The sequence below is a fragment of the Aythya ferina genome (assembly GCF_964211825.1).
Source record: "Aythya ferina genome assembly, chromosome: 1".
Taxonomy (NCBI): Eukaryota; Metazoa; Chordata; class Aves; order Anseriformes; family Anatidae; genus Aythya; species Aythya ferina.
In genome coordinates, this window is record NC_140296.1 from 112,960,916 (window position 1) to 112,976,978 (window position 16,063).

The following is a 16,063-nucleotide window of genomic DNA, read 5'->3' on the forward strand; positions in this document are numbered from 1 at the left end:
CTGTACTCTGTACCCTGTATGATTTAGTGCAGAGATTTCCTAATGGTTCTGCAATTCATATACAGAACCAATGACATGTTAAATATGATACTCTGGCACTGTTGCTTCTCAACAAACAGTGAAAACAACTAACATCATCCCGGTGTGTGGCTACTGAACATGGCTAAAGCAGGGAAAAACTGAAATGGAATTAAAGAAAGACATGAAGAGCAATTAAAGGACTGGACATAATTATCCAATTATCTCCACTTTATTTTTTCATTTAACCTATCTTTGTGACAGTTTGAAAATCTTATTGGACTTTCCCTGGTCTCAAAAAGCATTCCTCAGTAGTGCTGTCAATTCCTATCTTGACCTGATTGAAGAAAATATTTCTGATTGCAGACTTTGTTGCCACTGCCTATTCCTTTCTCATCTCAAGATTAAATAACTGCAGTTTACTGTGTTACTGGACTGCACATTCCACAAACCACAGCTGAAGCAGAATGAAATGTTGGTAAGCTGCATAGTTCAGTTCAAGTGTGACACTAATGCCCTATAAATTGCAGTACCTGCTGATTTTTAACCTTGAATAACTTGAATAGCATACAATTTGGTTTTGGGTCAATTATCTTCGATTTTCTCCATAGAACTTATGTTGCAGCATGGGCTGTTTTCAACAGCTAGAGCTGAAGTGCTCTATCTGGGTAAGCAAAAAATCCAAATAGCAATCTCCACCTTATGCTCCCCAAGAACTGATTTAGCACAGGTCATACATTTCCTGTTGTACTCTCTGTTCCACTTCAGCCTTTATGGCAAACTTATGAATGGAATTAAAATATTATTAAGATACTTACTGCTATAGAGAGTACTACAATGCTGGATTTTTTTCCCCCTTTTAAGTAAGTGTATGGACAGATCCACAACCTTGCTTTCTTTTTCCTTCATGCTTCAGTGTAGAAGAAAGCAATTAGTGCACTTAAAACACTTGTGCTTCAGAGGTAGCCAGTACTATGCTTGCAGCTCACCAGGTCTCTATCTAGGGAGCTGGTCCTGGACACTTCCTACTATTGGCCAACTCCAGAAGCGCGATCCGCCTCGCAGCTAGGCTGGGTTGCAAACAGGCAGAACCAGATTCCCCAAGTAGAAAGTAATCAATTTGCCTGTCTACTGGAGTTGCAGAAGTCAGCTTCTCTCTCGCACTGCCACACTCAAAGATGAGCCCTTAGACAATTATTTAAGAACTAGGAGCAGAAGGCATGCAGAAAATACTTACTGGAATGCCACTCAAGACACGATACTCAGGCAAACATTCAAAGCGATGTTTTTCAGATTATACTGGAGCTTACCCTGGGGAGTTCGTTTGTAAAGGATAACACTGAAAGACTTCCACCGCACAGGATTAAAAGGTAAAGAATTTTCTTTTACTTAATGTTTATAAAGCCGTAAATATCAGAAAAAGTCTGTGTAGTTTAGAAAAGAAATGCGTCTTAAGTGTCGAACACAAATAGTGTACGTCTACCCTGAAAATAATTCAGTATTTCTTGAGGTGAACACAGCCTCAGAGCACTACTGCTCATGCACAGGAATGCTAGGTTTTGAGGCAAGTTTTATGCATAAAACCTCCTCCTTTAGAGCATACGTCAGAATTATCTTAAAGGATAGATAGAGCTTGATTTTAATTTTCCAAGTCAGTAGAACTTCATATACAGCAATCTTTTGTGTTTAAGAACTATATAGGAAGTATATATCAAAAACACACTTGAAAGCTCTGGAGAGCACGTCTGTTAGCTTATCACATTAAGGTGACTGAGTGAAAAGCTTTCATATATATAATCATGCTTCGCTTATTCCAATCTCACAAAGTATATTTGGAACCCTCACAGTGTAACAACAAACTTTTCTCCATTTCTTTCATAATGGAAGGAAGGCACCAACCGCTTTTATATCAAGTAGGGTTTTTTTTTTTTTGGTAAGCAACTAGAGAGCTTTGAACTTTATTTTTGGAGTCATGGGAAACAGTGTGGAAAGGGAGTGTATGTGTGCATTGGCACAACTGACATCTACAGTTCAATAACAGTATTTCCCTCAGAAGCCTGAAGACATGCCAGTGAAAAACAATGCCTGAGTGTGAACTATGTGTACTCCTTGACTTATTTCTAAAACGTTACTGAGCAAGTAGTAAACAAATCAGCAATAAAACTTGCTTCACAATCCAAGAGATTTGTTGAAAAAGCTCCAATATGAAAAGCAGACATTTGTATCTCAGCTTTCATCAAAAATCCAAGTGTTAGAGAAAGGGCAGAGGCTTCTTTATTCAGGGTGATAGCGTTTTGCATGAGTGCACGTGTGCACATATGCATTTGCTTTCTTGTTTTGTTAGCTTGGAGGTTTTGTTTGTTTGTTTTTTAAACACTTGCTTACAAACTTGTGCATTTTGTGTGGGACTCCCACACAGCAGCAACATAAAACTAAAAACTGTAGTGGCATTCTGTAGGAAGCAATCTCTAAGTGTCTCAGATGCTGCTTTGGGGTTTAATCACAGTCAGTTATCACAAATTCAAAATTTTCAGTCAAACACGCACGCTGGCCATAAAGATCAATGAGGAGGCAGGAGCAAAGTATCCCTAAGGTCAAAATATTAGTGTCAGAACTGTCAGTCTTGAGTAAAAGTAACTTAAAGAAAATGTATCATTATGTGAATGACTATGTGAGCTCAAAAATACTAGGCTTTAAGGCTGCTTCAAGGAGCCATAGCTTTGAGACTGACTGAACCAGGATTCCTTGGAACACAAAGGCAAGAGGAAGAACCTTTGAACTTCACAGCAATAGACACAAGGAAAGAACAATGCTATCTTTTTCCTTCTGTAGTCCACCTTTTAGAAATACTGTTCTATTTCCTTCAGAATTTCATTTCTCTTCTATTTATTTTTCTTGGACAATCCTGCAGCAAGTCACTAGGACAACACACACTAGAGAAGTTAGAGCAGAAAAAAGTTTAACCTCGGATGCTTACATACATATCCACGCAACTTGAACTGATCCACAAACAGGCAGAAATATGCGAGTTTGTCAGATTTTGTCTGTTCTTTCCTCTCTAGTTATTGGCAGCTTACTGGCTTTTTGAGGAAGTCACAGAAAACAAAGTTCTTGCTACTTTTAACAACCAAGCACACAGGAGAACTAGAAAACAGTTTCAGACCTCCCATGGAAACTGTAAGGCACTCTGAGTTTCCTTCTTTTTCTGCAATTACCTTTAACAACTTTTAACTACAGAAATAGTGGCTCTTAACAGATCTTAAGCTATATTCTTTGGCACTCCAAGTAGCTGCCCTAATTTCTGGCACCTTCCAGATTGTTCACAACAGTTACAAACTCATCAGTAGCTTTTTACTGATTGATATTAGGGTTTTTCTCAAACATACTGAATATTTTATTTCCCTAGTCTGCTTTTCACACCTTCAATTCTTATGTAAAACAATACTTTGAATATTAGGGTAAACTGTACCAAAAATCTAGTGAACGAGGAGCTCCAGGATTATCTGCCTATAAACATCAGTTAAGAGTTTGTATATATGTAGTTGCAAACAGATAAATTTCTCTGATTCAACCTTTCCTTAACCAGTTCCTCCAGGTCACTTTTAACTATTCACATTTATCTAAATGTAGAATTCTAAACTCATCCTGTTTACAGTATCTCCAGGCAACTCTAGAGAAACTTTTCTCTCATACCACCTTTTGAAGTGGTCAAAAGAATGACAATTATCACTTGTTTCACTTCAGGTAAGTGGCCACATTCCCACCTTACATCTGAATCACATTGCTATTTACTAAAAGCGTATTTCTCTGACACAACACTCTGCTATCAGTTTAATCCTACCTATTAATCAAATAGATTTGCCCAGTGAGATCTGAGCTCACAACCACAATACTATGTTCAAGTTCCAGGTATATAACTTTGAACACAATGACAGTAAGTTAAACTGCCACCTGTTTTCATATAAGATTTAAAAAACCTGCAAATATGAATTATTTTCTTACACTGCATTTGATATTGAAATATCAATACCAAGGCAAAAAGTGAAGTTGTTTCATCAAGTTACCTGTAATATATATAATTAATTAAAACTGCCTAGCAATCCTTCCATTTATTAAAGATGAGTTCCAGGGCTGCAGTACTTAGCTATGTGGTCTGACAGATGAAATGGAAATGAAAACCAGGTGGGATTTTGCACAGTACAAATTTTGTGCCTGCAACTACCAGGGTGAAAAAATCTTAGAACAGATGTATAGCAACTCTAGTTTTAGAGAAAGCTGCTAACTAGAAGATCAAACTATACCTCCTATTAAATGGAAAGAAGTTCACCCGTTCATCCTGCTACAGCCCATTCTCTTGTTGCTAGTTTACTTTCAAATCCTGCCTTAAAATACATCAATATCTGGACCTTCATTATATCATTTTTGGCAGAGGAGATGATGATTTTCTATCTGGATTGCTGTGACTCGTAGGTGGCCATCATATTTGTACCATCTAAACCAACGATGGTGTTGATTTCTAGAATTATTCTTGTCTGAAAAGAAAAAAAACAGGTATCTCCAAAGATGTATTTACTTCTCTTTACTGCTCTTTTTTTTTTTTTTTTTTTTTTTAAGTCTCTTAAAGAGCACCACTGACAGTAAATCTTTAGTTTATAGGTGAAATATAATAAGAACATCAAATAAACTCATTTTTACTCTAAATTAAGGGATACTCCAATCCCTTACCAATTAGAGAGAATACAGACTAACTGATTTGCAGAGTGAGATCATTGTTTTGTCAGTGAGGACTTACTGATGCATACTGCAACTGCAACTTACGTCAGTACAAAAGCATGACCGTACCACCTTCCATTATCTAAAGTTTCTGTAGAGAACGTGAGAATCATTGCCTGCATACATGGAAAGAGTGGTATATCCCTTCCCTGAAGCCTTCCACACATTCATAACATGATATGAAACTCGAAGACGCAATCGTAGCTTTGCCTCATACTCACTGTGCATCTTTGAACCAAATAGTTCATTAAAAAAACAACATCACCATGTTTTTCTAATTGGAATGGACTGGCAGTTGTAGAGATTTTGAAAGTATAAAAGCTTTTAATATAGATGGTTCACAACCTACTATCTTTTCCCACCCTACTAATGGTAAGATCTGTAACTTCTATTACTCATTTATCCTTTTCTCTCCCAGGATTCTTTCCCATATCATACAAAAACCATAAACATCAGCATAAGACAACTACATTTCCAACAACATGAGCGTGTTACTGATTTCTGGCCAACTGCTCAAGAACATCTAAATTAATTTAAATAACTAAGGTCTGTTCAATACCCCCAACCCCATCTCCCTTGGAGCGCTTAATCCAGCAGCATGGTTTGGTGGCACTTTTCCCAGCAACTCTGGACTCATTTTTACCTGTCTCGTGAACTCCTTGAACACTCAGGCCTACTTTAGTCTATTTGAACCACACATTCATTCTCAGTTCTGATGTTTCTCCCCTTCCCATGACTTATGTCACACTAGTTAGAGAACTCCCACACTCCTTCGCTTCAGATGTGCCATTTTCTATTCTCCATATTGGTCGTTTTGGGTTTACCTGGTAGCTTTGTGGCAGCTATGGTGGGTGATACTTTCTCTCAAGGGGACAAGAAGCAAGACTGCGTTTCCTCAGTGTCACATTGTCAGCTATACCAGAAGCAACACGCTATAGCCTATTTTCCAGAGACAACGACTGAAAAATGCAAACGATCTTTACACGTTAGTATGTCTTAAGAATGAGATATCTATTAAGTCCCCTGCACTGAAAATATTATTTTGCACTATCATGCAGTGTACTGTGATACTACTTAGCTACCTTCCACATATAAATGGCATCTTTTTTCAGGTTTACAGCCAAGGCAAGCTCTCTGCCCTTGATATTTTCCTGTTGAACAACTCCCACACTTCCCACAAACAGAAACGTGAATTTAGAACTATTCTTAAGTATGCTTTTCCAAGGAATTATCATCTTAAGACAGAGATAATTTAAAAGGATAATTTCATCCAACCACCTTGCTTTCTGATAATCCTTGGCTTAAGCATGTTTGTTTACAAGACAAGCTAATGGAAACTTTTTTCTTCCTTTTTTTCTTTCTTTTATAAACAAAGGAGAAAATAAGCACAACCTATAGCAAGATTTCTTAGTTCCTTAAAATATAACTTGGCGTAATAACGCAAGATTCCAGGACACCAAACACATTCCTTCTTTTCTTGGGAGAATATATAAGAACATAGCTATTTTAGCAAACTGAAATTTCAATTCAAAGCCACAGTTACTCAAAGACACTGCTGTCAAAAACCAGTTATATAGTTAAACACCATATAACAAAGCTGTAAGACAGTTGCAGCCTAGAAATTGATTTAAAAAAATATTTGCTTTTAACCTGAAATTCCTTTGGGACACATCGCCTCAAAGCATTTTCTACCCTGTGCCCTTCATAACTAAGGGGCAGGGCAGAAAAACGAGCTGACCCTTATTTTTGCTGCAGTCAAAAAAAAATAAATGCTGTTTCAGCAGAGGTAATGAATAGAGTGTAATGTAGAACAGAGATTACACACCTCAAAGCTTTAAAGAGAATTCTGTCCTTTGCTTGTCTGCAAGTCTTCCTCTTCTAATGGACCTCAGCATATTAGAATTAACATTGGCAGCATACAAACTAAATCAAAGATCAAATACAGAGTCCTCTTTTGTATCAGACATTTTAATGAAGATGCTCAACAATCTAGAAACAGCAAATAGAACTATGGAACCTAAACAGGAGTTTTTAGTAAATCAGGAAAAAGACAAAAACAAACAAAAAGCATGAAAAACAACACACCAGACCCACAAAAGAAGCCACTGAATCTAATGACAACCAGTAACAAGAGTTCCATAAGATCAGCTTAACTACTTCACAGATGCATTTTAACTTAATGCAGACCCAGTATCATTTTTGTATATATACTCCCTGATAAATAGGTCTATAGACAAAGTAGAGCGATTAAAGAACATTCTAATTGGCTACTTTGCAATTAAGCACAAGAACCTTTAAATATATATGTATATATATATATATATTAAACATAGGAGATAGTGAATTTGATGGAAATAAAAATTTTGAAAAGAATTGAAAAGAATTTAGGACAAACTTTATCATCATGACAGATTAACAATGGTGGTCTATTCATTATGATCTGTTATTCTCCTCGGCAGAAGTAACTGTCTTTATCAAGACTTGCCCAACCACATGTCATCAGTTTGGAGTGATTCCCTGATGAGTAACAGATTAAAGTTATAAAAAGTCAAAGATTCTTGCAATACCATTAGAACATTTGACAAGGATGTGAAAACCGTGTTCCTAAACTGGTCAGCTATGAAGATGCCTACCAAAACAAATACAAACTTAATCACCAGTGGATCTGCATGATAAAAATCATGGGGTGTTGGGAAAAGCCCTTCTAGGAGATAAGGTATGCCAGCATGACCAAAATAAAATGCAGCATGTGAATTCCTCCTCCTCCCTCCGAATAGAGTATGCTTATGAAAGCAAGTCAATAATCCTTAAACTCTGAACACAGCTTAGTGCTAGGCAAAACTGGGTCTGATTCTCTCTCTCCTACGGACTGTCTTGTTCCCTTCCTTACTCCCATCCTACTCCCTACGTCCTTCTCCCTTTATCCATACTGTAGCTCAGTCTGATCTTTGGCTATGTTTTCAATACTACACAGTTTTTAACTGTACCCCAAAAATGCACAGTGCCACATGACTGCCTGAATTACTGCAGCCACATTAGAGGGACTCCATATTTACACAGTATTTTTTTTTAAAGACTAGCCTGCAGCTTGAGATCCTGGTTCCAAACAAAGTTTCAGCATAGGTAACTCCAAAAAGAAGAAGATGTCGCAGCAGCCACGTCTGAGGAATGGCCAGAAACATGGACAGACCTTGCTGATGCTCTTCAGGTGTGTATATGTAAGAGCGTTCAGAGCCATTTCTGAACTTAGCCAACAACCTGAGGCTGCCATTTAGCAAGCTAATGCTCTCCCACCTTTTGATTTGTTTCACCCTTACTGCTCTAAGCTGTTCTAACCGCTTTTCCAACCATCAGTGAAGAAAATGCCTGATAAGGCCACTGAGGATGTGCTAAGCTGTGATATTTTAATCACCGATGAAGTATTTTTATTTAATTTAAACATAGGGGACACCAAGTCATTCAGGTGCTTTCCATCCACTTATTTCCTTTACTCAACTCTAAAGGAGTAGGCATATTCTCTCTGTATTGGCCAAAGCTTCAACAATATGTCTTTCATCTCAACTGAAAGAACAAGATGTGCCCCTATCCATATACACAAACACAAAGGACAACAACAAGGGCTCACTATATGAACAAAGTTTGTTACGGAACATTCAAAAAGTCAAGCGGACAATTTCCAAGGTTATCTTCATCATGAAGACATCCTTATTTATTTGAAACCAGCATGTGTTTCAGCTGCCAGTATAATCAACCACACTTACTGGCAAGAAAATTCAGAGGCAGGTTTTGAAGGCAAGCCAGATAGGATGTAAGATATGAAACTAGGGTTCAATTGCTTTCATTCCACTGCTTAGTGAGCCTGATGTTTAAACAAGAAAAAAAAAATATCTACCTGAAGTGTTTTCTGCTCACTTCTTTACAAGTTTGATTTTGAGAAGAAACTGTTCCATCTGCAGGGAACTAGTGATGATTCATACCTTGCATAGGTATGCAAGTCCTCTAATAGTCACAAAATTCTATTGCTTTTTTTTAAAAAAAAAAAAAAAAAAAAAAAAAAAATCAAATATTTCAAAAGCAATGAGCCCAAAACATCAAAAAGTACATGTCAGTCATTAATAGATATACAAATTGAACATGAAGCTCAGTTCTTACGGTCCTATGGTTGACTCACTTTCAAGTCACAGCAGACTGAGCACATGAAAAAATGGTAACTGTCCTTTGGAAAACTTGAACTGTGTTCTGTTGGAGTAACTGCATGACTGCATGTATGTTTTAGAGCTTTGCAGTCATTACTTTAATTTCCTTAGATACAAGAAGTCTTGCCAGCTCACATAAACATTAAATGGTGCCATTAGAACTTGCTTTCAAGCACAGGATTGCCAAGCCATGTTAAATTAACATGGGTCAACAGATGTGTTAGGCTGTACTAAAACAGACTGTCAGGACACTTCTGTGAAGCCTTGTTTAGCACTCCTGGTTCCTTTCGCATGCCCCACACTGAACTTTCTCTGCAGCAGTCTTGGTGGTGCCAAGCAGTTCTGAAACATCTCAAAAGAATGTTACCTTGAAGAAATTGCCTCTCTTCTGCTGTAGGGAGATAAACCATGGCAAGTTAAGCAATTCAGAGGAATTACTGTAATAAAATAAATACAACTTGTATTTTTCTCTACCCCAAAGTAGTATTTTCCAAAAAATTACTTGCAAGCTCGCCTGATCGTAAGTCTCAGTACAGTTACGTAACTCCTAATAGCTACCAGGCTTTTGGAATTCTCTTGCAGTAAATCAACAAATGCTAAGTTCAGATATTGAAACATGGGGGGAAAGGAGAGGAAGACATAAACAACAACAAAAGAAACAGTAAGGGAAATCCATATTACTGTACAATATCAACATTCTTTCTTGTGATCAGTCTCTGAAGCATTTAAAGTTTTGTTTTTCACCTAATCCTCCTGCAGACAGCAAGATTTAAATCTGTGGAAAACATGTTCACAGTGTTCAGCTCCATGACTTAGATTACGCAAAAACCTATTTAGGGACCTTAAATATGCATAAGGGATCAGAGAAACCCCAGCAGTGACATTTGAAGCTATTCAAATGTAACAAAATTGTTTGCATGTTGACTGGTTACTGGATTGATTCTTTGCATCTATTACAAGATGCATCCTTTTGGATAAGACAGAAATCTGCATTTGCTTACTAAAAAGAATCCTTAGAATTGGGATTTTGGTTTTAAAACACTGCTATTGCAGAAGACTACCTTGAAACCTCTAAAAACAGCCAGAAAATATTACTGCATTGCTCAGCACTAAAGGCTGAATAACCCTATGGAAGAAACATGTTTGATGTTTGACTTGTCCGGAAGACCCTAAGTAGAAATCTCATGGACCTGAGCACTTCACTTGTTATCAGGATTTTTCCATTCTTGATCTTAGCCCAAGGAAAACATTCATGGGAAGTTTGAAAAAAATACTGTCTTTCCTACAATTAAAAATAGTTGAACTTTATAATAGTTGGATTTTATAAAACCTACGCAATGGAAACTCTCTCAGTTAAAACAAAAGACTTTGTGCAGAATTACATAATACTAAACATAACCATACATGCAAAGATGCGGAGTCTTCCTAAGGAAATCAACAGAAATGTTTAACAGAGGCGATAGACCCTCGGTATCATGTTGAGCTGTCAGATCAGGCAGAGGTATCTAAAGGAAGCAATTCTTGCTCTGAGTAACTGAGATACACTGAACAATTTGGGATTAACGCAAACATGTCAACCCTTGAAGAATTTCTGAATTGGTTTACATTTTAAAAATGCAGTTACAGATTAAGCACACAACCCTGAAAGGCCAAACTGCTCATTTTATTTTTGCATATACAGCTTACAGCTTTGTATTTTCTATCTCGGGCCCAGTAGAGCCAGTATCTGATTTCAAAGCTTTCACAGTCATTTTGTAATGGAAAATTACCAGTTAGCCCCTTTGACTGAGGTTTAGTGCTGAGGAGAGATCTGTGACTTTAACAGCACTGCATGCAAGCTAGTCACAAACTAACTGCTAGCTACAAACTGTTTATTATATTTATAAAAACCTTTAAACTAAAAAGAAAAACCCAACTTCAGTCTACTTCAAAGCAGTAATGACCAACACTTTTGATTTGTACAGAATAAAGCAGCCTTTTTGTATACAGGGCAGAGGATGAATAAAGCAATCAATAGTAGCAGCCCTAAAACAACCATGACAAAAAGTATTTTAATAAAAGATAAGCTTTGCAGTTGCTGCACAAAAGGGTACAGGGTACGTGTGTTTAGTATTTGCTCCTTAAACTCAAGTTCATTAATATGATTCATATTTGAAGACTTCTGGAAGCTGCCTGTTAGGGTTTAGAGGTTATGCTCCAAGTAATGAAAGTGTACAACATAAAACATCTTACTACCAAATGCCCTTCTTTCAGTATGCGAATTTTGAAAAGCCAAGTTAAAACTTGGAAGAATATTTCAATGAAAAAGGGGTGCTTTGCGTAAGCTGTTTGATGAAAAAACTGTTTTAGTCCTCTTCAAATCTCCTATCCAGGCCTTATCACCTGCAACATTCCAGGTACCTCATTTACCCAAATAAAAGCTCACAAAGAAATAAAACATTTAAAAATTGAGTAAAGGTGCCACATACAAATTCAAACAAATAAACCTTAATACTCTTCAAAAAGACTTACTTTTATGACAATCATAGGAAAAAATGCCTACAACATTCACAATGTGTGTCAAAGTTACCGAAAAGTCTTTTGGTCCGGAGTCTAGGACATGCTGCAATTAACTTTAAATCCCAGAACCATGTGTTCTCACTGAAACATCCACCAACAGCCCTTCCCAAGCTCTTGCTCCTTGTAACATAAAAGCCTTCAAGCATTCTTTCTTTCTCCAAACTTTAAGAAGAAATATTTGCATTCTAAAATATTCATTTTTATCACTTCTATTTTTCAGGGCTCCTTGGTCAATGTTCCATCCAGGGCCATAACACGTTACAGATATTCCTCCATGGATATTGCTGTGTTCAATAACACAGGCAGGCATTCAACAGTGTGATTTTATCTTTATTGTGGACATTTAGTTATAAAACAGCTGCATCAAGCTGACAATTTCTCTCTCTTTTTTTTTTTTTTTTTTTTTTTGATCGATTGTTTTTAACATGGAAGATGTCTTCAAGCAAGCTCCTGAAATATTTAAAGGACTTTTTTCTTTATTTGAAAGCAAATAGGGAAATTTAGAATGACTGTACAGGCCAGGCTGAGCGTTACACCCACAGTCATTTGAAAGGTATGTTTTTTTGTTTGTTTTAAGATTTTCTATAAAAATCACTTGCCAGAAAAAAAAAACTTCAATATCACATTAAGATCTTTGTTAACAGAACTGGAGTTTAACTATCTCCAGTGAAGCTCACACAAGAGCTAAGGTAGAAAACACCACTAAGTCCACTTTCTGTTAAACAAGAAACTTTACTGAATTGTATCTTAATATGGTGTACAGAGTACATTTGTATAAATTTTATTAAAAATCGCAAATGACAAAGTAAGAATAGAAAAATTCAGAAGTAGCTTAGAAAATCTTCAAGTCCCAACATAAATGATACAGGGTTCACTTCTGTGAAAACAATTCATTGTTTTCAAACAGTATTGTTCACAAAAAATATATTAAAAAATATGTATTTTCATAGTCAAGAGTTCTGTTGTTCTGTTTTGCTGTAGAATTTACTACTTCAGTTACCATTAGTTTAATTCCACAGGAAAGTGATGCCAAGGAAAAAGGATAAAAAAATTCAGCATGGCTAAACTAAAAGCCTAAAGTAGTTTACTCAAGCCAAAACTGACTCCTTAGACTGCCTCAGCTTCTACGGCTGAAGTGTACATCTCCAACTGAGAATAAAGAATAACTAACTCACATTTCCAACCCCCCCCCCCCCCCAAAAAAAAAAAAAAAAGATTATTTTTCTTTCAAAAGATTAATTATGGTAAAATAAGAATTTGAGTTACTCCTCTCTTCCTCCCCCAAATAAAAGTCATCTTCATATACCAAATTCCTGCATATTCTAGGTTCTGGACCCTACACTATACATTTATCACAAGAATAGGATCAGGCTTGAAATCACTGTATGTGGAAAAGACACTAGATAACGAAGAAGCTAAGGGAAAACTTAGCTGTATCCACCTGAAGAAAAATAAATAAAAAAAATGCTTGGTTATGAGAATAAGACCTACAAAAACTGGGTTAAAGAGCAGAATGCCCTGACAATATGACAATACCTATCATGTACATTCAATCATAATGCCTAATGACTTTTGATTTGCTGCTGCTTGTATTTTACCTCTGTACAGAAGGAATTAGCTCTCATCTCCATAGCTATTTTTGTTGCATATGGACAATTGCTAACATGGATTTTTGTTACACTTTGATTACAGCAAACTAAGAAAATATTGGATATTGGAGTTAACTCCCTGTCTTGCAAGAGAGGAAAAGAACAAGCTAAGAAAAACTGAGTATAAAAACCATGAGAGACCGCCTCCAAGAGCTTAAATTGAGAGTTAAGGAACTGCAGATAGTTGGAGAAAACAACCACCCACCTGTACAGGATGAGCAGGAAGAGTTTGAACAGCAGGCCATTATTTACGAACGGGAACCCATAACTGAAAGGCACTTCCATGAAATCCAGAAGCTTCAAAATGAAATCAATAATTTGGTGGATGAAGTTCATAAATTTAGTCAACAACAAAAGAGCCTAGTGTCTTCAATGAGAAGGTTCAGTGTTCTTAAAAAGGAATCTAACATAGCAAGAGAAATCAAAATTCAAGCAGAACATGTAAGAAAGGATTTGGATGAACTGTCAAAAACAGTGAAAAAAGCTGAAAGTGAACACGGGTTATCATCTGCCATAGTAAGAATTCTATCCTCCCAGCATGCTTTCCTATCCCGGTGTTACCTAAATGCTATGCTCTCCTACAACGAAGCTATAACAGTCAAGCAAGAGAAATGCAGAAGGTTTATCGTTCGTCAGCTTGAAGTAGCTGGTAAAGAGGTATCTGAGGAAGAAGTCAATGACATGCTTCAACAAGGAAAATGGGATATTTTCAATGAAAACCTACTCACTGAAGTCAAAATAACGAAAGCACAACTTTCAGAGATTGAACAGAGACACAAAGAACTAGTCAGTCTGGAAAACCAGATCAAAGACTTGAAGGAACTTTTTATCCAGATATCGCTTCTGGTGGAGGAGCAAGGGGAGATGATCAACAACATAGAAATCAGTATGAACAACACTCAAGAATACACTCAAATATCTAGAGAAAAATTTGGACTTGCAGTCAAATATCGGAAAAGAAACCCTTGCAGAGCAATATGCTGCTGGTGTTGTCCATGCTGCAAATGACAACGGAAAGAAGCTGTTTGAAGTAGCAACCGTTCCTATTTAGTAAAAGTTCCTTATTAGGCAGCCACAGAATCCCTCTATTGATTCATTTTTCTTCCTATTTCTCCTTCCACACACCTCTCAGGAAAGACTGTATCTGTTTTTTCCAAACTGAGTTAGAAGAATGCAAGATCTTCATTTGTCCCTGAATTTTACGATGTTCACAGAAACATGTGAACTAGAAGGAAGGATCAAATGAGACGAGTGACACTTTCTTGTTCTTCTGCTCATAAGGAGCAGAAACAACATAGCAACGTCTCCCATGCTTTTGGAAAACAACAAAAGGATTGTTAATCTCAGATAAGATTAATAAGACTGGTTGAATCACCTTTTATAAAATAATATTCAGTATTTTTTTAATTGCCTTGCTGTTTTTTGTTTGTTTTTAGCACTCATATTTACTTGCTGATGTTTTTTTTTTTTTCCCCAAGAATTTAGAGTTCTACAAATAAAATCTACACAAAGTAGACATCCTCAATAACAATGTAGAACCTGATATCTGAACTGCTTTCTGACTTTGTGTTTGGTTGTCAGAATTATTTGAGCGCTGCTTTTACAGGAGGTTACTCACAGGCCGTCCTGTTATCATGAAACAATGCTCAAATTGTAGTAGAACAGCATGCACTGTTTTGGGGCACACAAAACGTATCTGGTTATTTAATAGGTTTTGAGTTTATATTTTCTGAGCACATCAAAGGTCATTAGCAGCAGAAGACCACATCAAACCTACAGGGCATTTGTCAGCAGCCTGCTGAGAAAGCAATTATTAACAAACTGACATGGAGATACTTATATTATTCAACTACCTAGGCAGACACCTACCAGGTGATGGTGGTGAAATGATACTTCTATTACTCCATGATAAGATGTGTTCTTACTGCTGCCTGGCCTATCCAAATACGCAGTTGCCGCTGTAGTCTCACTTCCATTAGTAACAAATCAAAAAAATTAATCCTTACAAAAAAAAATTATAACCTGGAACCAGAGAATTACATCAGAAGGAATTTCTGGGTGACATCCAGACCAACGCCTTGCTCAGCCTCCTGGTCTTATCTAGACAAGCATTTCTCTGGTGGAACCTCTCATTCGCCACTTCTCAGCCTATCAGCACCTCTCTGAGAAGAGCCATGTTCTGTTTTCTGCACACTTCCCTAATAAGCACTGGTAGGCAGCAGTAAGATTTCCCCTCCTTGTTTTCTTCTGAGGTCTGAAACAAATGCAGCATTCTTGCCTCTCCTTATGTGACATGCTCCAGCCCCTGACTAGCCCGGACTCACTGTAGTGTAATGAAGAGTCATCTTCACTGTCTTTTCTGCAGCAAGGCCAGACCTTTATTTGCACTGCTGCAGGAGTGGCCAGAAGCACCAGCTGGGAGTTTCCAAAACACTAAGTGGTCCTGTGAAATTCTGCTATTTATAGAAACCTAGGATCCTCATTTAAGAGTGCAGGATTGATGGCTAAATTAGTATTATAAGTAAAGGGAAATAGGAATACTTTACCTTAGTACCTAAAATGGATACAGGACACTTAAAAGAATGCAATTCAGTGTGTATTGACTTAAGCATCCTTGAAAGATTTAGACATACCATCATTTTAATTAATTCTCCTTCTAAAGCTTTATATTGCAGCCTAGTTTAATCCTTATAGATGCCAGATACTCTACATCTACAGATAGCTACACTGAGTGTGTCAGCTGCTAACACTTCACGCCTGGAGGACTTGCAGTGGAATCCAGTCCAGAGATGCTAGCAAGGATTAGATAAGAGGCGAACTCCGATTTCTTTTTGTATCAGCTTCATTCAGGTCAGACTGTTGGCTACA

At 37.1% G+C, this 16,063-nt stretch overlaps 2 protein-coding genes across 11 annotated transcripts in view; one reads left to right on the forward strand and one right to left on the reverse strand.

Moving 5' to 3' along the window:
- The window catches only part of ARL13B (ARF like GTPase 13B), a 48,310-nt gene that overhangs the window by 14,695 nt on the left and 17,552 nt on the right, over positions 1-16,063 (reverse strand). The window lies entirely within an intron of this gene.
- Positions 885-14,757, forward strand: STX19 (syntaxin 19). 4 transcript variants are annotated; one of them, XM_084515718.1, is made up of 4 exons: positions 885-1,388; positions 7,867-7,999; positions 11,979-12,099; positions 13,239-14,757. In XM_084515718.1, exon 4 carries the CDS (start codon positions 13,328-13,330, stop codon positions 14,201-14,203), a length of 876 nt encoding a protein of 291 aa, XP_084371844.1. In that variant the 5' UTR covers positions 885-1,388; positions 7,867-7,999; positions 11,979-12,099; positions 13,239-13,327; the 3' UTR covers positions 14,204-14,757. The 4 variants fall into 4 exon arrangements, with proteins under 4 accessions (XP_084371844.1, XP_084371845.1, XP_084371843.1 ...); XM_084515717.1 differs by having other exon boundaries at positions 890-1,388; positions 11,767-12,099; XM_084515716.1 differs by lacking the exon at positions 7,867-7,999 and having other exon boundaries at positions 890-1,388; positions 11,767-12,099.